This window comes from Leptodactylus fuscus, chromosome 6 (assembly GCF_031893055.1).
Source record: "Leptodactylus fuscus isolate aLepFus1 chromosome 6, aLepFus1.hap2, whole genome shotgun sequence".
Taxonomy (NCBI): domain Eukaryota; kingdom Metazoa; phylum Chordata; class Amphibia; order Anura; family Leptodactylidae; genus Leptodactylus; species Leptodactylus fuscus.
The window spans coordinates 36052924-36078052 of record NC_134270.1 but is presented as its reverse complement, the minus strand read 5'-3'; the positions used below and the strand labels follow the sequence as shown (position 1 = coordinate 36078052).

Below are 25129 nucleotides of genomic sequence, written 5' to 3'. Positions count from 1 at the left end.
CTGACTCCATTATAGTCAATGGGGTTCATCGAGCTCATAGGTAACCGCGATTTTAGTGGTCCGCCTATCCTTTGTTCGAGTCCTCAGACAGACCACAGCAAGGGAGACCGGATGCTAATATGAACTTAGCATCAGTAGATCAACCCCTTGTGTTAAATAGTAAAGCATAAAATGAATTCGTCAAAATAGACTTCTTAGGAAAGACCAAAAGTGCCGTAAAACGGCTTTGTTCACATCTTACTTTTCCTTCCCTCACAAGTGTGTGACAGGCGTATTCCCTGATGTGTACCTCTGATGGAGATATACACCACTGTAAGAGCATACATTGTACATTGGCTCCCATTCTAAAGGTATAATGTGTACTTTTTATTGTATACCTTTGTATAAGGAAGCACTGCGCACTATGCTTACCTACACAGCCCACCACCTATTCGGCCCACCACGTACACAGCCCGCCACAACACCATTCTCATTTGTTACTGTCACATGCAGGCTTTGCTCTTCTATATTTTTGGGTCATGTTCTCACTTTGTCTCTAGGTTAGGCGCTTTCTATACTAATCAGAGCAGATTTTGGGAGGCCCTTTATTTTTCCCAGCATGCTCTGCTTCCTGTGATTTCAGCAGTGCTGCTTTTTAACAGTAATAATAATTATGCCCCCCGGACAGACTGCTAGGAATCACTAACAAGCTTCCACACCGCGTGAATGGAAATGAAGGAGGAGGTGGGTGCAGCTGGAAAAGTGGCGGGGTAGAGATGAGGGTGGATCAGGACACTCCACAGACATAGCAACACTTGCACATTATTCCGCCATCTCTCTTCATATATATATATATATATATATATATATATATATACACATGTCTATGAGATTTACTTCTGCAACTCAATTAGAATCCTCGAAATAGGTGAATAGCCCGGACAACACCTGGGCCTCCGATCCAAACCTAGACCCCGTAAAACCCTATAACTTCAGTTCATTAAATCTGTTGGGAAATGTTAGTGTGCGGTTATATCCACATATGGTGAAGGAGCTTCAGATTTTTCAGCAGATTTGCAGTTGGCCTTCTCAGTAGAATTCACATTTCTCATCCCTATACTGCATACCTGTACATAAACTGAATTATGGAATTATTTTATTGCTGTGGGTTTCATTCTTTTTATTGTATAACTAGCGATACTTTGTCATATATAGGGTAAATTCTGTGCAAAAACTGGTGTTTTGTTTACACAAATCTGTTCAGCTATTCCAAAGATATAAGCCCTTTAAGTGTAGATGTAAACTATGGTATACTAGCCCAGTGGGCAGTAACACTGCATGACCTATAGCGCACAGAGAAACTAGTGTTACCACCCACTTGGCTAGTATGCCCTAATATGTATCAGCACTAAAAGGGCTTATAACTTTGGAATGGCTGAATGGATTTGGATAAACTAAACACTAACATGTTCTGGGTGACAGCGCCTATCAGATTATTTATGTCATTGGATTGGTGACAGGTCTGCTATTCACAGAATAGGTGTTAATGAATAATTGCTTGGGGTCTGACCACCAGGACCCCCATTGATAATAACAATGGTGGTCCCGTGTCCTCTGTTTCACGTGGTCATGCATGGACACTGCCATTCCATTCAACCTCTATGGGACCAACAGAGATGGCCAAGTAGGGTCTCCATCTGTATACTTACTGTTAATTGTGACTTTCCCTTTCATCGTTTTCTCTTAATGACATTCTACCCCATATCTTCTCCCCTCCCACAACCTTTCCCATTCCCTTTTCCAGATTTCCTCCCCATTTCTGCTAATGATCTTCTGTAGACACACATATCCCTATCTCCCTCCTGCCTAGTCTCCTCTCGCTTGCTCTCATCTCCATCGCTCTCGCTCACACATATCCTCTCTCATCAGTGATTGGTGAAGCTTCTCTGGGCGCTGCTCATTTTGCAGAGGATGTAAATATGTCTATAAACTCATTAACTGTTTCGCTGCCGGCCGAGGATTGGCAATATTAGGCTTCCTTGCTGCAGCGTTTGGCAAATTCTTAGACAAAAGCCATTGTGCATAGTAACAGGAGGAGATGACCGTTCTGATTCTTGCCAATCTCGCCCTTCTTTTTGTTACCTAATTTTGCTAGCCTTATACCCTCCACCTTACATGACCTTATACCCCGTGCCCCTTCTCGCACTTCTTCTTACCTTCTTCAACCTTTCTCCTTCTGGATACCTACAATGTTACCATTCATTCTTGCCCCCTTTACCAGTACTTTTAACCCCTTGCCCAATATGCAGATCCCCCCCCCCCCTCCTCCATGGCATTGCTCTTTCCCTTTTCTCTGTGCAGCCGAAATCCTAATTGTTGTGATCAGATAGTCGCGGCTTGATAGGATTAGCAGCCTCCCTCCCTGCCTTTTAATACCTTGCCCTCCCAGGCTGACGTTCGGCGGTATTAGCCCGTGTTCTGTCTCTCGCTCTTTCTTTTCGGCTTCCTTGGGAAGACTAATTAATTTATACCCGTAGCAGCTGATCTTATGAACAAGCTGCAGCTGCTTGGCTGGGATTTCTTTTTTTTTTTTCTTTTCTTTTTTTCCTAGTGAGATGGGCACACATGGCATTAGAGCTAAGGGAAGCTCCTGGTAATGCCACCCTGCAAGTCTGAAGAGTGCCAAGTGTAAGGAATAGGTTAAGCAAGGAGTCCAGATTTGTTCTATCCTGATCACTGCTGTTCTTCTGCCATTCTTCATCTTCTTTCCGCTGTCTCACACTTTACACCCCCTCTTCTGCTGTCTCTGTTTCTCACTAACAACACTTCCTATCATCCCTCCTCCGTTCGCCTTCATTGCCACTTCATAACTATTTTTTCATCCCCCCCCCATCCCCCCCCAGGATTTAACCCTGTTTATTTAGCTCTGAGAACTCGCACACGGTCGCCCAGCTATGTGTTTTGGGCTATGGGTATAGCTTTACCCCTTTGGTTTCTCTTCTCTATCTTTTCCTATCCCTCTCTTTGCTTCCCTTCCTCCTACACACTCTGCCCCTTTCTCCCTCCCCCCTCCTCCCCGCGCTCTCTTCTCTCAGAAAATCCATTTAAATGCAATTCTATTCATAAGGCCCCTCTCATGCATGTCTAATGAATTTCAGGGAGAATGCTCTTGCAGTGTGGCCGAGTAGGGACCCAATCTGCAGAGTGTGTACAAGTCATTTGGTGCAAACCCTGGGTGTCTTCCCACTCTGATTACAGCTTAATTAGAAATAAAACCTTGTAGCAGAAGTAGTAGAAAGAGCCCATATTCTTTTAACCCCTTCCCTTGGCGACAAGGTTGGCGAGCCGGACACGCCAGGGTTGGACAACTGGCACTCTGGACTCATAGAGTGAGATATGGCGCCATTCAAACAGTATTTCTGCCTGTTGCATTGTCCTACAGAATACAGTTAAAATCTTATTCCAAAAACTCACAAAAATCTAGATTCATGACGCCCAATCTTTTAATACCTGGTACAGAGTGTAAGGGAGAATTCACATGTTGCAGAAATTGAATGAAGTTATCCTGGTGGTTGGCACATGGATCTCTCCCAGCTCTGCATTTGAGTCTCTCCCAGGCCATATATCAATATACCCTAAGGGCTAGTTCATACGTAGTTTTTTGACGCGGAATTGAATTCAATGGGAGCCAGTCATTTCTGCTCACGGAAAAAAAAAGCAACCTGCCCTATCTTGACGTGGGTTCCGTGGCCGCGGAGTCCACGTCAAGACAATCCCTCCAGACTAAGTCAGAAGCCGCGACTTCCCAAGATTGCAACCTGAAGGGATTGTCAAGGGCTATGATATTGAGCTCCATTTTCTGACATCACATTTTTTGGTGACATGACTATGCTGCAGCTAAGGCGGTTGCACACGACTATGTGCTAGCCACTGGCTGTGATTGAACGGCACATGCAGAATAAGGATGTCATCCATGTTCCACCCGTGCACCAGCCGTGCTTCCTCGGCCCCATTCATTCAATGAATAGAAGTCATGGAAACACAGTTGCAAAACTGGACAGAAATTGGACCTGTCCTGAGTTTTGTGGCCCAGATTGTAAATCACGGTTGTGAGTAGGCCACCAAAAATTAATGGGGGAAAACCCAGGTAGCACACTTGAACCATGCCACGGTCATCAGCAAAGGGCGTAAGTCCTATTCAAATGAATGGGTGTGGACTGCAATTCCAAGCACAGCCATTATACAATGTACGACACTGTGCTTAGTAAGTGGTGAGGACCCCACACCATTCAATATCATATCCCTGGATGTGCCCTGCAACATCTATCCACAGTATAGCTCATCTGATTGGTGGGGTCCAATAACTAGAACCCAGACTGATCATCAGAATTTTTCCTGCAGCGTTTTTTTACAGCAATTCATTGCATGGGCCTTAGCCTTAAAGGGAGTCGAACACCCCCAAAACTGCCTTTATAGCACTTATGTGCTGCTGTAGGGTTAGTGACATGGTGAACATACCTTTCCTGTGTCAACGTGCAATCTTTAAAGGTCCTGCTGAAAAATTAAACTTTTATTCCATATGTAAATCTTTTGCTGCAAATTGCTATCTATGGAACATCTCAGACTTTCTGTTCTGGGGCAGCACTGAATGGCGACCGCAAAAACACGGGTGCTCTGGCAGGTGTGGTCCAACATATCTGGAAGTAGTAGACTTCTTTTATACTGTTTAAGAAAAACTGGGTGAGAAATAATATTATGAGCATTAGAGTTCCCACATTTATGGATATACTAGTATATCTTCTCTTCTCAGCATATGTGTGTCTACGTCTGTAATATATTACTCTGTATTATCCTGTATCTGTATTACTATGTTGCTGTAACATACTGAAATTTCCCCAATGTGGGACTATTAAAGGATTATCTTATCTTATCTTATACAGTTTGCCTAGATATACTGTACAAGCAGGTAACCTGGGCAAATTCACTATTCCAAATCCTGGAAGAGTCTAAAGGACTATCTAATAAATAATAACCTTGGGAAAGTATTTTTCTATATTAAAACAATGTATTAATATCTCCTGTACGGAGTTTGATTTGATTTAAACTTACAAGCCTAAAGCCTGGCTCTGCATTACTGCATCCACATCAATATCTATAGCTAATAACATGTATAAACATTGATGTAGATAGTGATCTGGACAAACACATGCTATCCAAGACAACATATAAGCAGAATCAAAGGAAGACACTTCGGGCAGATTTATTGAACTGTCTAAAAGTAAAACTGTCTTAATTGCCCATAGCAACCAATGACAACGCAGCATTCATTTTCTAGGCGCAGCATACAGAATAAAAGCTACGCTGTGATTGGTTGTTATGGGCAACTAAGAGACTTTTAGTTTTAGACCGTCTTAATACATCTATACTTTTTTCGTCAGAATATGTCAGTAGTGCAGGCACAGGCTTTGAGGGTGTTGCGGCAAGTTATCGCATGTCAGAATAGAAAAAAAGAAAACTACAAAGAGCATCTCTCCGTCTGGAGAATATGGCGCTATATGCATCTGACATTGAGGGTCCATTCACACAACAGGGTTCCTCGGCCCATTAGGCTCATGTTTATGATTACTCTAAGGCGTGCTCTCTAGTGCAAGGCCCTATCATGTGAATATAGCATAAACGAGCTTTTCTGGCTAAAAATATTGACTTATCCTAAGGAGAGGTCATCAGTATCAGATTGGATGGGGTTTGACAGTGGGGACCCTCACCAGTCACCAATTTTCAGCAGCTGATAAACACAGAGAATGGAGCGAGGACAGTGCCGTTCTCTGTGTAGTGGCCAAACAAGGTACTGCAGATATTCACTTAAATAGGAGCTAAGGCGCAGTGACTCAGTTTAGCCACTACAAAGAGAATGGCACTGTTTGCCCTCTTCTTCATCCTTCATTGCTGCTGAGGATAGGTGATCATTGAGGGTCCGGATGTTGAACCGCTACCGATCTGATATTGATGCCCATTTAGGGTCCTGGTGTTGAACCCCCACAGATCTGATATTGATGACCTATCATCAGTGTTTTTAGTCCAGACAAGCAATGTTTTATTTTTCAATGTAGGGGATCTGCATAGTTTCAAATAACCTGTCTCACAGTTACACCGCATTCAGATGGCTGTAATGTGTCTATAATATATAGTGCATATTATAGCTGCAAATCCAAAATCTAATGATCCAGACTTACAACTCCATAGACTCCTGTATTGCTGGTAGTTCAGGTCATTAGGACTGTGTTTGGGGGTCAAGATTTTCCACCATAGTATGGACGCATTAGAGCTGTCTGAATCCAGCCTTGAAGGAGTTTTCCAGGCAGACAACATTGATGGCCTATGCTGAGGGTAAAGCTCAGACTCTCAGCACCCTTGAAAATCTGCTGTTTAAAGAGGACTTTCACAAACTCCGCCAAGTCCAGCTCTTGGCATCATTTAATAGCTGCTGCTCTATTCATTATGTCACAGTTGGAATTTTTTCTCTATCCCCCACCATTCCGGAGCTGTTAGTCTTGTGGCCTGCTACGCTATTTATACTGTGTATTGTCAGGTGAACAGTGTCAGGTAGGTGCCGGTAAGGGGTGTGTTTCTGAGCTCTGACACTGACTACCACTGATTGAAGCTCTGAATCATGCTCCACCCCCCAACACTGCCCACCTGACTGTACCAAGCCTAGATAACATTTCAGGCACCACAACCAACTGTACTCATTGCTCAGGAATGGTGGGGGCTAGAGAGAAAATTCCAACTGTGCTGGAATCAGTGAAACAGAGCAATGGATTCTAAGAACTGGAGTTGGTGGAAGTGGTGAAAGGTCCTACATTGGGCCCCAGCCTTAATCTGTATCTTTTTTTTAATTTGTATTTTATTTTAATATCTGAATCTTTTAGCATAAACAGCTTCCCGTTGTCTTAAAACTTTCCGAACTTTTCTAATATACTTTGAATTAACTTTACGAGGATCCAGATACCGAAGCTGTCTATCTCCCAGTATATGAGTCATCATAGCGTAGGTTATGTAATGCATTCTCTATGCATTCCCTACATATATTTCCCTTTCTTGATATACCTACTGGTTTGAAACTTGGAGTGCCTTTACATTTGCAAGTTCAATTAGCGCCACCTAGGGGCATTCTATTTATGAAGCGTAAAGTCCAGATATATATTGTAAACCTTATGTATTATGCAGAACTTTGAATACAGGGTTAAAGGCTTGACCTGTCCCAACATTGTATGGCATGTTATGTGATGTAACGGGTATTACAGTATATTGTATGTATGCTTTAGGTAGCCATTTGATAAGTGCCAAGTCCTCTTGTATATAATACTATTTTCAAATATTAGCAGTGCTTGCTTTTACATTTGTAGAAAACTCGGCTCCAGGTCTTCAGTTCATCCTCCTTTCCCCTCTCTCTTCTCATTTAAGTATTTCCCTCAAATTCTTCTTGCTCCTCTCTCCCCCCTTTCCCTTCCCTGGAGAACGCCCGTGCTGAGTGCTGCTTGGGGACTCCCCAATTCAGTTTGACAAATGTCGATCGATCCAGATTGGCCGCCAGGGCTCCATCCAGCGCACATTAATCTGAACGATGGGGTGGCCTCCTCCTCCTCCTCTTGCTCACTTCATCCCAGTAATGAGCTGGCGCCCCCTCCCCTCGCTGCTCCGCCGCCCTCACCTCACACTTTATTTTAACTGCTGCTGATCGATCAGCCGTGTTTGTCTCTGTATGGATTAGCTGCTACAATAATATCACTTACACCTCTTAGAAAGAAGTGTGAACGTGCGCTGTAATGTGCTGAATGCCGTGACACTAGCCTTATTTGATCTTAAAATCAAGAGGCTGGCTGCAAGTCATAATTTCTGTCATCTCGTCTTCTTGATGAGGTCAGGAAAGGGCCGTATACTTATATATCTGCTAAGAAACACATCTAAAAACGCTAAAAGATACAGGGATCAGGAATGAAAAAGAAGCGCGCTGTATAAATAGACCGCTTTATGATGCCACGGGCATAAATCACTGGGTACGGGTACGCTTAGGTTCCCACTACCGTTATACAATGTCCGTTGCTCTCATCCATCACAGGATAAGAGCAACGGACATTAAATGACAGATTCAGACAGAGACCCCTCCGCCAGGTGTCTGTATTCACCCCAATGTATAAAACATGATGGGAACTTTCTTCTATCATATTTTTTACTTTTCTCATGTCTTGTTTTTTTACTTCTACTGGAAGATGGAAGACCACGTCAGTCATGTCATTTACATTGTGGTCTATGGGAATAGGCGCAAATGGATACCTGAAAAATACCGCCACTTGTATGAAGGTTACTTTAAAGGGGTTGTGCCATTTACAGGACCTGGGATAAATCCACAAGATGGGATAAATGTCCAATCATTGGGATCTAGAGGATGGGGGATCCTATCAGTGATCCGAAGGAGGGGACCGAAAGCCTCCTTGTTACTGGAGCTCCAGTGCGCTTTCATGATCGCTCTCGATTAACTGCTATGGGGTTGCCGGGTCTGTAATATACCACAGCACCCACTGCCCCATAGAAGTGAATGAAAGGCCAGCATAACCCTTTAAGGTAACCGTTCTACTTTGCACTGTATTTGTGAGTTATCCGTTTCCTTCTGGTCCTCAGCTACGTCATGTGACACTTGGACTCTACAACTAACACAGCTTCTTATATGTGGACAGTTCCTCTTTTTATACCTTTGAGAGTCTTGATGTGACTCAGATAGGAAGAAACAGAGAAACTGATTTCTCGTCCACACATAAAAGACTGTGTTAGGTTGAAAGTGTGAGTGTTAGTCACATGACATACCCTGTTTCCCTGAAAATAAGACAGTGTATTATATTAAATACTCTTCCAAAATATATGACCTGTCTTATTTTCGGGGGATGTCTTATGCAGTGGCTGGAGTGGGGAACAATCGGCAGTCATGCCGGCGCTTCCTTAGTGGAGCGCCGACATGTCTGCCGGTTGTAGGTGGTCCAGGAGGTGAAGGGGAGGGTGTCTTATTTTCAGGGAAACAGGGTAGCTGAGGACCAGAAAGCAGTGGATAACTCCCAAATATAGATGTAAAATGACTACATTCACTACAATCTATCATGTAACTTTATAATGGGCCACAAGGTAGCTATTTTTGTTGGAGTGCTTCTTTATTTCCTCATAGTAGGAATGTCACCATGATACATCTCATACAGAGGTTCTTATTTGTCAGTGCTCAGTCGAAGCTTGTACAGTATTATGTAGGTATGGCAATGGGAAAATATCATTGCCTATGGAGGCACCATACAATAGTATATGTAGTTCCTACAGCGTTTTAGTACTGAGCCCTCTGAACTTTGTGTACCATTCCAGCGTGTCCTTTGCATGTAAAAGGTCCAGACTATAAATAGTCAGGTTTATTAGAATGATTTTTCTTCTTATTACAACTGTTACGTCTCCTTACTGTTCCCAGCCACTTCCTTGCACCTGTGGGATATTTAAAGGGGTTTTCCCGAACTTACGTACTGCTGACCTATCTTTAAGATAGGTTGTCAATATGTGATCGGTGGAGATCCGGCATCCAGGATCCCCTAGATCAGTTGTTTGAAGAAAAGGCTATGCCTCGTCCCACGAGCTGTCATTGATTGGTCGCATAGTGCAGCAGCGACTTAATCTTATTCAGTGTATGGGGTTGAGCTGAAATACAAAGCACAGCCCCTACACAATGTACAGCCCTCTGTTTGTCACTTAGCAAAGAGGCCATACTCCACAGATCACATATTGATGACCTATACTAAGGATTGGTCATTAATAATATACAATTCCCAGAAAACCCCTTTAAAGCAATTCCCTCCTTCTTAATCACCTGTGTTTGACTACAGCTTATTTACCAGGCTCCACCTGCCCTAACCTATTGTCTGTACTTCACACTGAATGAACTCTACCTGTCCTGACCTCACTATGTCCATGTACCCTTTTTTTCCTGTCCCTTTGGCCACACATTGGCATTTCTTGACCCACCTGGGTCAGTTGCCACTGTATTCAGACTGTTCTTACAGTTAGTGACTTTCCTGCCGTGATTGGGTTAGCTGATGGGGTTAAAAGGTGAATACCAAGGGGACCTGTGGACAAAGTCCTCAGAAGCCCAAGATAAATCATTCAATTGTTACTGTGGGTCCATACCTGCCAAGTTAGAGTTTCCTACCGAAATCAGGAAGTTCAGTTGTTGTTTTCTTATGTGTATGGGGGCCTCTTGGTCTTTACTCCTGATACATGTACGTAATATGGTTCTTTAAAGCTTTTTGTGTGTGTTTTTTAACAAGGCATCTTAAGCAGCTTTTCTATTGAATAACATTTTAGAAGCAATAAAAATAGGCAAAAAGATTACCTTGAATTTCTGTATAAAGCTTGTGATTTTGCTAATAATACATACAGCAGCTCTCGTCTTGAGGTTCACACTCGGGCACAGATATGTTAGTGTATGGGCTGTGAAGGACACAGGTTCAGTGGTGCCGTAGGCACAGAATGGTGCGGGACTTCTGAGGTTCACATTGCGGGGCTGAGGACACAGGTTGCTGTTGTTTGTGTAGAATGTCGTATATTGTTATAATTAGCACTAAGTGGCACGTGTGAAAGCAGTAACAGCTGATTTCTAGGTAGCCAAAGCATAAGCGGCTTTACCAAAGCTGGAGCTATGACTTCTCTGCCTAATCTTTGCAACCTAATGAGTTGCTCTATCATTCTCTGTGTAATCTCCTTCCTGTAAGAGAAGTCATTTCTCCACATAGAACTATTAGATGATATTGTTGAATGCTCCCCGGGGGCTCCATGCATAAACTTTATTACACTTTGTTCTCCCACATAGTTATATATTATGTATACTGTTTGGTCCTCTATGATCAATGGCCACAAGTCGCTGCACGGACCTTGTACAACAAGGTCAATAACCAGAAGTCGCATTTTCATAGCTTTTGTTTTGTCATGGCCAAGCAGTCGAGAATGTAGACAGTAATGTATATGTCAGACTCTGGACTGCCAGAGGAGACTGGTTAAGCTCACAATGGTGTCTACTGATCTTGCCAAGGTGGATGGTACAGTATATTTCCTTGTCATATTGTTGTCTAATCTATAGGCACCATGTTATAGATTGTTATAGATACAAACATACGTAATGTGACTTTCTTACGAAGACTTAAAGGGGTATTCCCAACTTGCTTGTTCACCACCTTGCAGGCTGTATGCTCTGTTCACTCCCTGGTTTTCTCTGTAAATTGGTGGGCAGGGTTTCACTTGCTATCTCACAGACAAAGCCAGCCCTGCTAGCTCTCTTCATAGCAGTACATGTTTGCAGTCAGTAATGAGGGATGCTTGTAAATAAGTTAGCACAGTAACACTGGAAGATGCACAATATGAAGCTGATGTAACAGAGCTGGATTTGTTTGGTGATGAGAATCCCAAACTTACATGCTACAGGACCATGAGCCAGCTTGCAATATACTCACTTTTAGGTCTGTGTTTAATGGACTCCCTGTCTCAGCCCTTATCAGCAAAATTCAATTAGCCGACTGATAACTGGAAGAGTCGGAGATAAACAGCTCAGAAATACAAGCTCGCACCGAAGCACTCACCTTCCCCTCCCCTCCTGAGAGTAGGGAGCTACGTCACTTGTCCTGAGCGGAGAGATAAAGAGCTCAGAAATACAAGCACGGAGCACTCAGCTCCCCCCCCTTCCTCCTGAAAACAGGGAGCTACGTCACTGGTCCTGAGTGGAGAGAGAAAGAGCTCAGAAATACAAGCACGGAGCACAGATCCCCCCTCCCCTCCTGAGAGCAGGGAGCTACGTCACTTGTCCTGGGCGGAGAGATAAGATCATCCCCAGGTCTGTGGTTATGGAAACAAAGTGTAAACAATGAAGTGAAGAATCTCAGATAGCGGCCAAACAAAGCAGTTTTGCTGAAGCAATGTATTTAGGAAAAGTCTTAAATCCACATCAGCTAGCAGTATAGATAGGATCCTTGAGATGGGACAACCCCTTTAAAGTGCAGTGCGTGTTGTGGAGTAGGGGAGTTAGTGGCTGCCATACAGGCGCTCATCCCCAACACCCACAAGGGACAGTTATTCATACTAATAGCCAATTTACCTAGCAATATATTTTTTGGCATGCGGGAGGAAACCCATGCAAACAAGGGGAGAACATACAAACTCCATGCAGCTGTAGACCTTAGTCTGCACCTCCTTACCCAGGCCAATTTTTCTGTGTCGGATTTTCAGCTTTCCATACTAGCTATCTTCTTTGAGAAGCCCACCTGTCTGAAGACCACTTTTTCATGCAATTTTGAATGGTCATCTCGGAGAGGGTTCACTGTATACACTCTGATCTTTTTGTAGAAAAGTTGCATGTTCATGTTGGGCTTTGTATCATATGGTTGTCAGATCCTATATTATAAGGTTATCCTATACTGGTATTTGTTTTATATTTTTTGCATGAATTATCTGTGCTTCATTTTGACTTTTTTTGTCATTTTTATCACATTTGATGTATAACTACGAGGTCTAGTTTGTTTATTGCAACACCCATTAGACCTTTAGTTCTGTGTCTGGGTCGGACATCTGGCAGCAGTGTAGTTCCTTTAAAAACAAAGAATGGGGCTTTTTGAGATCTAACATACCTGATCCTTTTATTCCCCATCATAAGCCAAATCACCAAATGAATGTCAGCCAAATATTACATTAGCAGAACTTTACAATAGTACATATCGGGCTACGTTCACATCTGTGCCAGAATCTTAGTTGGAGGATTTCTTCCTCTGCTTTCAGTTTAAAAACAACAGACCCCATTATAGTCAATGGAGTCTGCTGGGCTCCGAGGGTAACTTCTGTTTTAGCGGTCCAGCTCTCAGTCGTTCAGGTGAACCTCATTATATATATATATATATATATATATATATATATATATATATATATATATATATATATATATATATATATATGAAATCAGCAGGTTCGACAGACCGTAGTGTCATGTGTATGGCCACCTTAACTTTACGGATATTCTTTGATGTTGTTTTCCAAGACCATTTTCCACACCATAGATGGGGGTTAACCATATGGTTTAAGGGTTCTCTCATGTATGTGCATGAGTCAAGTCTCCATTGGATCATGGAATTTACAATAAAGACAATAACATGGGGTAATATAGTTTGGAAATGTAAGAGGCAGAGTGATGATGAATAACATGTGACTATATATAGTGTATACAGTCTCTTTAATCTTCACGTGCTCCATTCCCATCTCACTACAAAAATCCAAATGACAGCGTGAGACATAGTTGACCTCTCATCAGTGCTCCTCATTAATCTCTTTTCTCCACAAGTTTTCTGCCTGTCACAACCATAAAATAAAAAAATGATTATCATTATAAGATCAGCCTGAAGGACTGTATGGAAGGCTTTACAATACATACTAGACAGGAACTTATCATTTGTATATGCCGTTGAGGTCCAGTGCTGGTGTCCCCTCTGTACAGCCCAGCATAGACTGCATAGAATCACTGCTACTACTGAACTGACTGGCACAAGACTCCAGACTGAGGCTCAACGGACACCCTGGAGACCTAGGTCTCCTACAACCCCACCCAGTGGCCTGTGATTCGCCAGGGCTCAACCAAGGGTAAGGTTTGAAACACTGGGAGGAAAACAACAAAAAAGTTAACAATGACATATAACATAGAATACAACCCAGAGGCACAAAAGACAAACACTTAAAGAGGACCTTTCATGGATTTGGGCACATGCGGTGTTATATACCGCTGGAAATCCGACAGTGCGCTGAATTCAGCACACTGTTGGCTTTCCCGATCTGTGCCCCGGGTGAAGAGCTATCGGTCCCGGTACTGTAGCTCTTCACAGTCAGAAGGGCGTTTCTGACAGTCTGTCAGGAACGTCCTTCTGCACAGCAGCACCTATAGCGCTGTACTGTGAGAGCGGGGAGGAACGCCCCCTCCCCTCCTGATAATACTCGTCCCCGCTCTCCTGATAATTCCTCCCCGCTCACACTGTACAGCGCTATAGGCGCTGCTGGCAGTAGGACGTTCCTGACAAAGTGTCAGAAACGCCCTTCTGACTGTAAAGAGCTACAGTACCGGGACTGATAGCTCTTCACCCAGGGCACAGATTGGGAAAGCTTTTCAGCGGTATATAACACCGCATGTGCCCAAACCCATGAAAGATCTTCTTTAAAGCAGTAGCACTCTCGGATGCTGCAACCAGAATCTAGAATACTAACCCAGTCCTGCAGATACATAGGTTTAAAAGAGCTGAGAAGGGGTCCTTGGAGACCCTACCCTTGAGATCTCCATCTTCCACCTGTGTTGTTGGTTTCCCACTAGGTATTCTACCATATGAGAATTTTCTTTAGATTTTAACTGTTTCATTTCTGTAACTAATTGCTCCAAACCAATCTCTGCAATCTGGTGTCTAATATTAGGTTGTCACACGCACTTTTGCTTCTGCTCCAGGCAGAGAAATAGATTGGACAGCTTTGATTTTTCTTGGTCAGTTTCTATTACAATGTAAGCCATGCCACAGATGTTTGGCAGCATTCATCCTCCCACATGGTTAGAAGTAAATGCACATATACAGTACATATTAATGGAGTATTAATGGTGTCTTCTTGAAGTCAGTTATTTGTATGCATAATACTGAAATACTGCAGAGTCATTGTATAGTTTACATATGGAATAGCTCCATAAATATAGTGCATTACTTATCCTGAGTTACATCCTGTATAATAAACCAGAGCTGCATTCACTTTTGTATAAGCTTCAGAGCTCAAATCTCCCAATTTATCTTGCTGGCTCAATATCCCCACATATCTTGCACTGGAGATTATAAGATGTAGTCTTTTTTTATCTTATCAGTATGTCTTTGTAGAATGGGAGGAAATCTACACAAACACGGGAAGAACATACAAACTCCTTGTAGATGTTGTTCCTGGTGGGTTTCAAACCGAGGACCCCAGCGCTGCAAGGCTACAGTGCTAACCACTGAGCCACCATGTTGCCCCATTATAAGATGTAGTCTTGTCACCAGGCTTTGTACTATAATAAAAAAAATCTCTCACTTTCCACACTTTGGTCACAAGTGCCCTTATACGGTGCAAAAATACATGTAGTGTAAGGCAAAATTTTCTTTTGGCATAATAATACCCTCTTTTTACAGTCCACAGCCCTTATTTTATCAATGGACTCTTTAGAAAGCAATGGACTCTCCCAAACAATCCAGGATGATTCTAGTAATCCTACAAAAAGCGTGCTAAGTGTTCAAATTACAGAAAGCAGAATAGTGAGTGCAGCTCTGAAGTATAATGATGGTTGTAAGTAAAGCTACATACTTACAGATTAGCAATCATTCCAAGTATAGTATGGTAAAGTCATGTTCAGAGCTAGTCATACACTTTTAAAGGGGTTGTCTCCGCCAAAATCAACCCCTTACAACATGCAGGCGCTGTAATGGTTAGAGGCACACCTTGAATCCCACTTCTGATACCATCAGCAGGTGATTTTGCTGAAATAAGCTGCAGCCAACCAGATACTTTCCCTACAAGTCCGTTTGCAGAAGAAATGTAGAATTACATGAATCCGTTCTTATAAAAGACCATCCATGTAATATAAGGACGGCCTAAATCAACTTGTAGGTCACATCAGCAACTTTAACTCCTCTGTTTTAAAGGGGTTGTCCCATCACAAGGATCCTATCTATACTGCTTGTTAATGTGGATTTAAGAAATTTCCTAAATACATTGCTTCAGCAAAACTTCTTTGTTTGTCCACTATCTTACTTTATTCAATTCATTGTGGCCACAGCCCTGACTTAGCTGCTCATGAGTCAAGTGAATCTGCCTGCTCTCAGGGGGGAGGGAGGAGGGGCTAAGTGCACGGGAGCGAGCCTGTGTTTCTAGCTATTCCTGTGTCTACACCACATGACCTAGGTCCTGCATTCAGATAGAGGAGAGTAGCTGCTTTCATTTCTGAACGTCTTCTGTTCTCCCAGTTATCAGGCTAGCTAATTCAATTGTGTTCATTATGGCAGAGACAGGCAGTCTCTGTATGTAACACAGAATGGAGTTGCTCCTGCCTGTACTTCATAGTCCAATATGGGTGGGCGGAGCTACACACAAATTTGGGGGTGGAGCTAAACGACAGGTTGCATGTGAAACCCCGCCCACCAAATGATGCAAGAAACCAGGAAGAAAGAAGAATTTACAACAGTGAAGACTGGTGAGTATGCGACGTGGGAATACCCCTTTAACTCAGTCCTGCTCTAACTCCGACTCCTTCAGAAGCAGTAAAAAGCCAGTGATTGAACGCCTTGCGGGTCATGGAGGTGGCTCTTGAGTGGGACCAACAGATGTTTAAGTAACTGTATAAATATAATGCAATGAATAAGAGTAATGTGTATATGGACTGTAATAGAAGCTCACATGTCAACGGCAATTGCAGCGCATACTGTATATAGATATATACCCCAAACCATAAGTAGCAGTCAGGCAATGTGCTCTATATATAGAGTCTGGCAGATTGAGCTGGGTGCATTACATAACGCTGCATGCTGTACATAAGGGCCATGTGCTGGATGTAGAGGCAGCCAGACTGTGCTATTATAAGAGTGGCACCGGGTGACTATGTGACAGGAAGCTGTGTAGGTGACAGCTTTGGCACTTGCAGTGTTGACATTGGCTGAAGGTGGAAATGAACGACAAATTGACTAATGAGCAGCAACCGAATCCTGTTTCTTTCTGAATGTCCTTATATCCTCCCCCTCACCCTGCGCTTTAATTTACCATACATGAATGGATTTTACAGAATGTCAGAAATATCTCTGTACAAATAGAGCACATGCAGTTCCTGAATCCATCCGGCGCTGAAGTCAGGAGGTATATGCCTCCATATATACTGTATAGGTTGTTATAATGGCGCCATCTTGTATATTTATATCACTAATGTTAGCAATGTTATTCATTTTAGAGGGGAGATTTGTCACCTCGCCATCGGGTGCACTTTACATCTTGGATGTACAAAAGGAAGATGCCCTATCTACGTATCGTTGCATTACCAGACATCGATATAGTGGAGAGACGCGGCAAAGCAATGGCGCCCGCCTCATAGTGTCAGGTTGGTCTTCTATTGACAGATATCACAAAAATGTCTCCATGTGTACCCAATAATGTTCACGTTACAATGAGGCCTCTTGTATATTTGCTCCATAGAGCCTGCAGAGTCCGTCCCCATTCTCCTAGATGGGTTCCAATCCCATGAGGTATTTGTGGGGGATAAAGTGGAGTTACCATGCATTGCCTCAGGATACCCAAACCTAGCCTCCCGATGGATTAAAGATGGCCGCCCTGTTCCCTCTGACAGTCGTTGGAGTAAACGTAACACTGGTTTGAGTATGACGGACCTACGCCTAGAAGACAGCGGGACCTACATCTGTGAAATCACCAATAGCTTTGGTTCTGCCGAAGTCACTGGCATGTTGACCGTCATAGGTAAGACAATATTACACCCTGGATATATTGTATACTTCACTGAGATATCTGTGCATGGCCTAGTGGTGTCAGTTTCTTCTTCATTTATAGGGAATAGAGATGAGCGAGTAGTATTCGATCGAATACCTCGCTCCCATAGGAATGCGTGTAAGCGGCCGAACACTAAGAGGTTAAGTGCAATGAATATTCACTATGCTTAACCCCTTGGTGTTCGGCCGCTTACATGCATTCCTATGGGAGCGAGGTATTCGATCGTATACTACTCGCTCATCTCTAATAGGGAACCTGTTATACTGAAGGGAGCATGTAATAGAGCAGGAGAAGCTGAGCAGATTGATATATGTGAGAAAATATTCAGTATATCGTGGACCTAATCTCTGGTGTCCAGTGGACGGTCCGACTCAATGGTTATAATCATTTCCTGTGATTGGGACCGCCCACTGGACTCCTAAGCCCAGAATGACCAGAGATTTAGATGAATGAAACACAAGTTATACTGAGTCATATATGAATCTGCTCCGCTCCTCCTGCTCTATAACATGCTGCCTGCAGATCGGAATAAATTATCAATGTGATAGGTTCACATTTTAGGAAAACTAGTATCTGCTAAATATTTTTTACCAATTAGCCAAGTTATCAAATAGGTTGGATATAGCACATGACGCCACCTGTCAAAGTGACAGACTACACATCCCACCAAGTAACAGCAAGTTTTGCTGCGTTACCGTAGGGCACATCATTGTGTCAATGTGTGTGAACACTCATGACAAGAAAGCAAGGAGGAGGACGACAAGTGTGATATTGTTCAGTGGCATTTACCCAGCGCCTGGCAGATACTGTGCTATGGTGGGCTGGGGGTACGCTTCAAGATAAAATCGCAGTTCAGGTTAAAGGGAACTGTTATGTGGAGACGCGACGCAGAAAGCTAAATAGTGGAAGTGGCAATAGGAGGTTCTGGAACAGAAAACATAAGAGGATTTTTAAAATATGTTCACAGTCCTTCATTTTGCAGACTTTAATTTTTTGTTCTTACAGTGAAAATTCGATCAACTGCAGATTATATGTTATATTTTAGCTTAGTAAGTTGTTTGAAGGGGTTGTCCAGTGGATGACCCTCTGCCGTCCTCATCTCTTGATCAGGGTCAGTAGTTATAAAGAGTGTCTCTCACTTTGGAGGACCTGTCCTGTCCTGGACTACAAGCATAACTCATTCATTTGAATGGACGTTATGTAATTCTGAATTTCTCATAGATTGCCAATGCTTATTGTCAAGGGGTTGTCCAATGCAGTTCCCCCTTCAAAAATAATTGTCTGGTTTTCCTTACATATCTTACATAGTCAATACTTATTTTTGCATCTCCCTTTCTCCTCTCGTGTCACAGAAAAGCTGCGTGTAACTTTGACACCCAAGAAACTGAAAACCGGGATTGGCAGTACAGTTATCCTATCCTGTTCCATTAGTGGATCACCGGGTTACACTGTGAGATGGTATCGCAACACAGAGCCCATCGAAGCCGATGAATTCATTTCTATACGAGGAACGGATAATGAAACCCTTGTCATAAGCAGTGCCCAAAAAATACATTCTGGAGCCTACCAATGTTTTGGGAGCCGTAAAACTCAAACTGTCCAAGACTTTGCAATTGTGGTGCTAGAAGGTAAGTGTGACCAGCAACTAAAAAATACAATTATGCATTGTCTCGCAATTGCTGAATTTTACCGGTTGATCATTTATCTAAGACATCATTCAAATGGCAGGTTGTTCATGGTGGCCATGTAACTTCAGTAGATCCTGACCCACCATCCACATGCATGCTCAGCCACCATCCACATGTTTCCGGACACCTCTGGTGTTGGTGTACCTCGTGTGGGAACAAAGAATCAGACATATTGAAATGCAATATGTCTGGTCCTCCTTTCCACCTATATCATCATTGAAGGTAGAGATAGGACACCACCAAAGACATAATCTAGTTAGAACTGGAAAGTATGGTACAGTTTGCTTTTATGTGGATTGTCCCATTAAAGGGGTTACTTCCTTTGCTTCCTTAAGGGTGGGAGTCCAACTGCCGAGTGGAGCATGTGCGCTACCACTCTATTCATTCTCTATGGGACTGCCCTGGCTGATCATGAACGCTAACACTCCATTATTTCTCTTTGGGACTATTGGAGATAGTTGAGCACTGTACATGCTTGATCTGCTGTTATATTTATATGGGGAAATGGGACCCCTGTTCTCATGATCAGTGGGGATCCAAACAATGGGATAGGGGTAACTATCGTGCGAGACTGGAATTCCCCTTTCAAGGTTTATTCTGCCATCATGATATAAAAATGTATGGTTTAGGATATAGAGAAGTTATGTGACCATATGAAAGATCGGTCACAGGCTTAACACTTTTATGCGGGCCCATGACCTTAAGGGTAATGTTTGTGCCCCCGGTACCATGCCAGTCACAGTCTGATCCCATATAGCGGCACAGTCTCTATATAATCCATCAGAAAGTGCTGATTACATGTCAATATCTTAATGACATATATCGATGATTGTTTGTATGACACTGAACATGGGAGAGATACAGAATACTAATCTCATGCTCTTGTCCTCACAGATGGGACTCCCCGTATAATTTCTTCTTTCAGTGAAAAAGTAATGAACCCAGGGGAACCATTTTCCCTTATGTGCTCCGCCAAAGGAGCCCCTCCTCCTACTATAAGTTGGACCCTGGATGATGAACCCATCCAACGCGATTCAGGCCACCGCTCCAATCAATACACCGCTTCAGATGGCAGCACCATAAGTTACATGAACGTGAGCAGTCCACAGATTTTGGATGGGGGTGTGTACAGATGTTCGGCGCGCAACTCTGTGGGGACTGCAGAATACCAAGCTCGAATAAACGTAAGAGGTGCCTGTCCTACTTCTACATATCAGCATAGGGTCTATGAAGCCTCCTTGGGCATGTTACCTGGGCACCCTCTGTCTTCTCACTTCTTTATATCTCTACTTTTCTTCTAACATACCATCAACCCTTCTTCTTAGGGTGCATGCACACTGAGTAACGCCGGGCGTGTATGAGAGCCGTACACGCCGGCATTACAGCAGACTGCCGAACACTTCCCATTCACTTCAATGGGAGCGCTCGTAACAGCGGCGTTTACGAGCGCTCCCATTGAAGTGAAAGGGAAGTGTTCGGCAGCCCTGCTGTAACGCCGGCGTGTACGGCTCTCATACACGCCCGGCGTTACGTAGTGTGCATGCACCCTTAGGGTTTATGCACACAGCAGAAACTGGGATGGCGGTATATTGAGTTGCACAGATGCTACGTGCAGCCATATGGGCTCTAATGGGCGCCATACTTATCTAAATTGTCTTCCCAAGAAGCAATTCTTCTAGGGGAGACTACCAATGTATATAGGATATCCGATGGAATATGTGGATGTATGAAATCATACAGAGGAGTAAACTGAAGCTTCTAGGCCTCAATGCAAAATGTGTAAAGGGGCCCCCACTTATCATTGGCTATATATAATGCTGGTATCTTATGTTCTAGACTAGAGAGACCATTGGGCCCCCTTAGGATCCAGGGCCCGGTGGCAATTACTACCTCTGCTCCCCCTATAGCTATGTTCCTGAAATCTTTGAGCTATAGTACAGACCGCATGTTGCTCTATGAGAGCCCTATTACAGGCTGTTATATGGCTGTGTGCATGAACCTTTCAGCTGTTTTTTGTCCGTCCTAAAGCCTTGTTTCACCTTTCTTCATTTTCATCAAAACTGTTTGTTGTAAGACACCCAACCCTCATATCGCCCAACACCCTAAACTGAGAACTAAATACTGTGAGCCATATTGAAGGAAAACACCACTATTTACTGTATTCAATCTTAGATGGCCATATTTGGTCCAAAAGACATAGTACACATTATGGTCAAATCTTCTGGATCGACCATGGCTTATGTAAACTGAACTCATAATATCATAGTGATGTATAAAGCTGTGAGTTCCCATATACTATCACATTTGTACTGTCCAATACTCATATGATATTGTGAATATCACATGATTCCGTTCAGTTGAACTATATTTCTCAGACCGAATATGGCTGAATTGCCCTTACCAGGACATTGAGAGAAAGAAGATTGAGCCATGATGAAATGAAATTCAAAAGAGGAATTTTCACCACCTCTACCAATTCCAGTTCTTTGCAAAGAGTCTGGCGCAGTTGGAATTTTTTCTCTAGTCCCCACCATTCCTGAGCAATAAGTGCAGTTAGCTTCTTGTGCCTGCTTGGAAATTAGAAGGGTCATTCTAATTCATACATTATCCCAAGGTTGCCCTATCCGATATTCCAGTCCCCCATAAACATGGAAGTTTGGCTTGTTCAGAATGGGGAGAGGGTATGAAGTATGAGGGGAGCACCTCTGACTGTGGCTTGTCACTCCTGAGAACAAAAGGATTGGGCATATATAATTCAACATGTATGATCCTTCTTTCCAAATGGGTACGAGTCAGGGTACTCTTAGGCTGGGTTTACACTGAGTTTTTAGGTCAGGATTTTGACGCGGAATCCGTGTTAATATCCTGACCAAAAAACTGCCTCCTATTGAATTCAATGGGAGCTGGTTATTTCCTTTTTTTTCCCCCGACATGCCCTTTCTTCAGGCAGATTCCACAGCTGATTCAGCCGTGGACTTTTGCCTCGCAACACTCCCTGCAGACTAGGTCCATTCATTTGGGCCTAATCTGGAGCGGAATGCCACAACTGTCGGAATCCGCGGCAGGTCGAGGAGGGCGCTTCGGTGTGAACCCGACTTTATACACATTACAGTTAATCCACCAGCCCTGACAAAATCGTCAGACCTGGCCGGCCTTAGTCTAATGTGTATGGGCAGCTTTAGTTTTAGTAGGGCTCCTGATAGACAGTGTTGCAGTCTTGTGTTGTTACTATGGCTTTGTGTACTAGAGATATACAACTTCCCACTTGGAATCATTGCTATAAATTGGAGCGTCTGATCTCCGAGCAATTATCCGCTTAGATTTTATCACTTTTTAAAGGGCTGAGTGTAGAAGACCGAGGCTGCGTGCATTTCCTGGGAGTTGAGTGAGTGATGGCGCTGCTGTTCTGCCTGTGAGCATGGCGGATTAAAATATCTCTTCATATTTCATACGTAAATGAATTAAATAGTGGTCTGGTGCATAGAATATGTAAAATAAAAGCTCCAGATAATTAGAGGTAAAATCTGCCTATCTGGCGGCCATTATCACAACTATAACATTACAAAGCCATCCGCAAAGGTTTTTGGACCCCATATAATCATGTGGGGGAGTCTTTCTTACCAGATAGTACTCGTGCTCAACATATTGAAGAGCATATTTACGACTCTATTCTGCCACATAGTTATATGGAAAAACAGCAAATATGTTCTGTGCAAACTTCTCCTCACCGCAGGCAAGGACGGACAGACTCCCCTGTACGAGCGATTGTAGGATCTCCATGAATATAACATTTGTCGTCATTGGGAAAAGGCTGTGGCCAGACATTGCAGTAAAACTGTATTTTTTGTTGGAGATTTTACTGCGTTTTTTTGAGACATAAGAACTTCCTATATATTTCTCATTCCTATTTGTAGTCATTTTTGACTTTGGCTCAAAAAAAACGCAACAAAATCTGCAACAAAAATAGAAAACCTTTTTTCATATATTCCATTAAGGAATTGAGATTGTAGGGTCTGTTTGCACGGTGGAAACCTTTTCCGCCATGTGAATTCTCTGCGTCCCGTCGCTGAACTCCGCTCCTGATTAGACTCGAATGAATGGGCCTAATCAGGAGTGAGTTTCGAGCCGTGGCAAGGTAGGGCATGTTGCTTCTTTTTCGCTAGCAGGAAAAAAAAAGCAATGGAATCCCATTGAAGTCAATGGGAGGCCTTTTTGCAGGTGGATTTTTTTTTTTTTTTTTTTAATGTAGATTGTGATCCCCACATAGAGCTCGCAATGCACATTTTTTCTCTATCTATGTCTTTTTTGGAATATGGGATGGAAATCCATGCAAACATGGGGAGAACATACAAACTCCTTGCAGATGTTTTTTTTTTGCCCATGGTGGGATTTGAACACCAGAACTCCAGCACAGCAAGGCTGCAGTGCTAACCACTTAGCCACCGTGAGGCCCCATTTGCAGGTGGATTTTGAGGCGGATTCTGTGTCAAAATCTGCCTGCAAAAAACTCTGTGAATATACCCTAATAGAAGGAAGGCAGGGTCAGAATCTTCATCTCTTGGTTAGAGTAGGGCGTAGTTGCAGTAGTATCTGACATGTTAACATATGTGACCACCAAAGACAATTCCAGGTCGTAACAGTGACGTGTCGATGCCCCTGAGGCTACCGCTGTGTCAACATGTCATGTCTTGAGCAGAAAGAATAGAAATTGTCAGGGGACTAGGGAAGAGTTGGTGCCAGGGAACTGGTAAGGTGAGTACTCTTATATTATTATCTATTAGGGGCCGGACAAAAAAATCTTGGATTGGCAAAATTCCATTTATATGGCCTTTAAAAATAAATCCTGGCAACTCTTTAGTGTTTTGTTTTTCGGCTGATCATTACCTTGAGAAATACAAGTACCATTCTTATCTTTAGTGGGCGACCTGACCGAAGTAATGACTGCAAAGACTGATATTAGCAAATCCGCAGCCTGTAATCAGATGGCGAAGTGATTCATGGCGCTGGTCATTCACATCACATTTTCATTAGTGTACATAAATCTGAAGCGCACTTCCAATCATAAATATCCTATTGTTTACCAAGCGTCTGCCCACAGCGCTCACATCAGCATTCTCCCGTGCCAGGCAATGCTTGCACATAATTGACCTACAAATTGATATCTTGCAAATCAGTTCCTCAGCATTTCTATTACTCAAGACGAGGAATGGGTTAACCCCAGATTGGCCTGAGTCCTATTTCCGCCTGGGTGCACAAGCCATTTTAAAGCCCTTGCTCGGTGACCTCTACTAATTAAGAAGCCATTTCCCTTTAAGACGCAGGTATCTGGTTGCCATAGTGTTAATGAAATATTGTATGGGGACCCATGCTGTGGAGTAGATACGTGCATGCATGAATTCAGATCTGCTTTGCTCCATTTATAGCGGATCTGTATTTTTACGGGTAATAATTTTATTGCTATCCTTTACCGGAGGAGATTATGTTAAAATCTGTATAGCATTCTGCACGCCTCAGGTACACTGACCAGTTTTTGGCAGATCTACTCCTCCCAAGCAGAGAAACACTGAATTAACAAAAACATGAAGACTATAAATCCCACAGTTTTTGCAGGCAGAAAGCTGCATATTTTGACAAAAATCAGCTTCATTGGCCGTTTGTTGTGCAAATGTGCAGATGCTTTGAAATGGCGCCAGCTTTTGATAAATATCCGTCGCAGTCTCCTGTCTTGGATGGGCGGACGACTCCTGCCAGCTCCGTGCACACTGCGACTATTAGGTGGTCCCAAAAGTCAATAGATAAAGAGCAATACTTTACATTGGTGTTAAAATAATTTATCAGTGCTACCCATAAACCTTTGC

At 43.1% G+C, this 25129-nt stretch overlaps 1 protein-coding gene across 2 annotated transcripts in view; it reads left to right on the top strand.

Annotated features, from left to right (window-relative positions):
• Positions 1 to 25129, top strand: part of DSCAML1 (DS cell adhesion molecule like 1) — a 193479-nt gene that overhangs the window by 127045 nt on the left and 41305 nt on the right. For both annotated transcript variants that reach the window (XM_075279726.1, XM_075279725.1), the window contains exons 4-7: positions 17033 to 17179; positions 17275 to 17553; positions 18936 to 19211; positions 20166 to 20462. In XM_075279726.1, coding sequence (XP_075135827.1) covers positions 17033 to 17179; positions 17275 to 17553; positions 18936 to 19211; positions 20166 to 20462 — 999 coding nt within the window. The remainder of the gene's footprint in view (positions 1 to 17032; positions 17180 to 17274; positions 17554 to 18935; positions 19212 to 20165; positions 20463 to 25129) is intronic.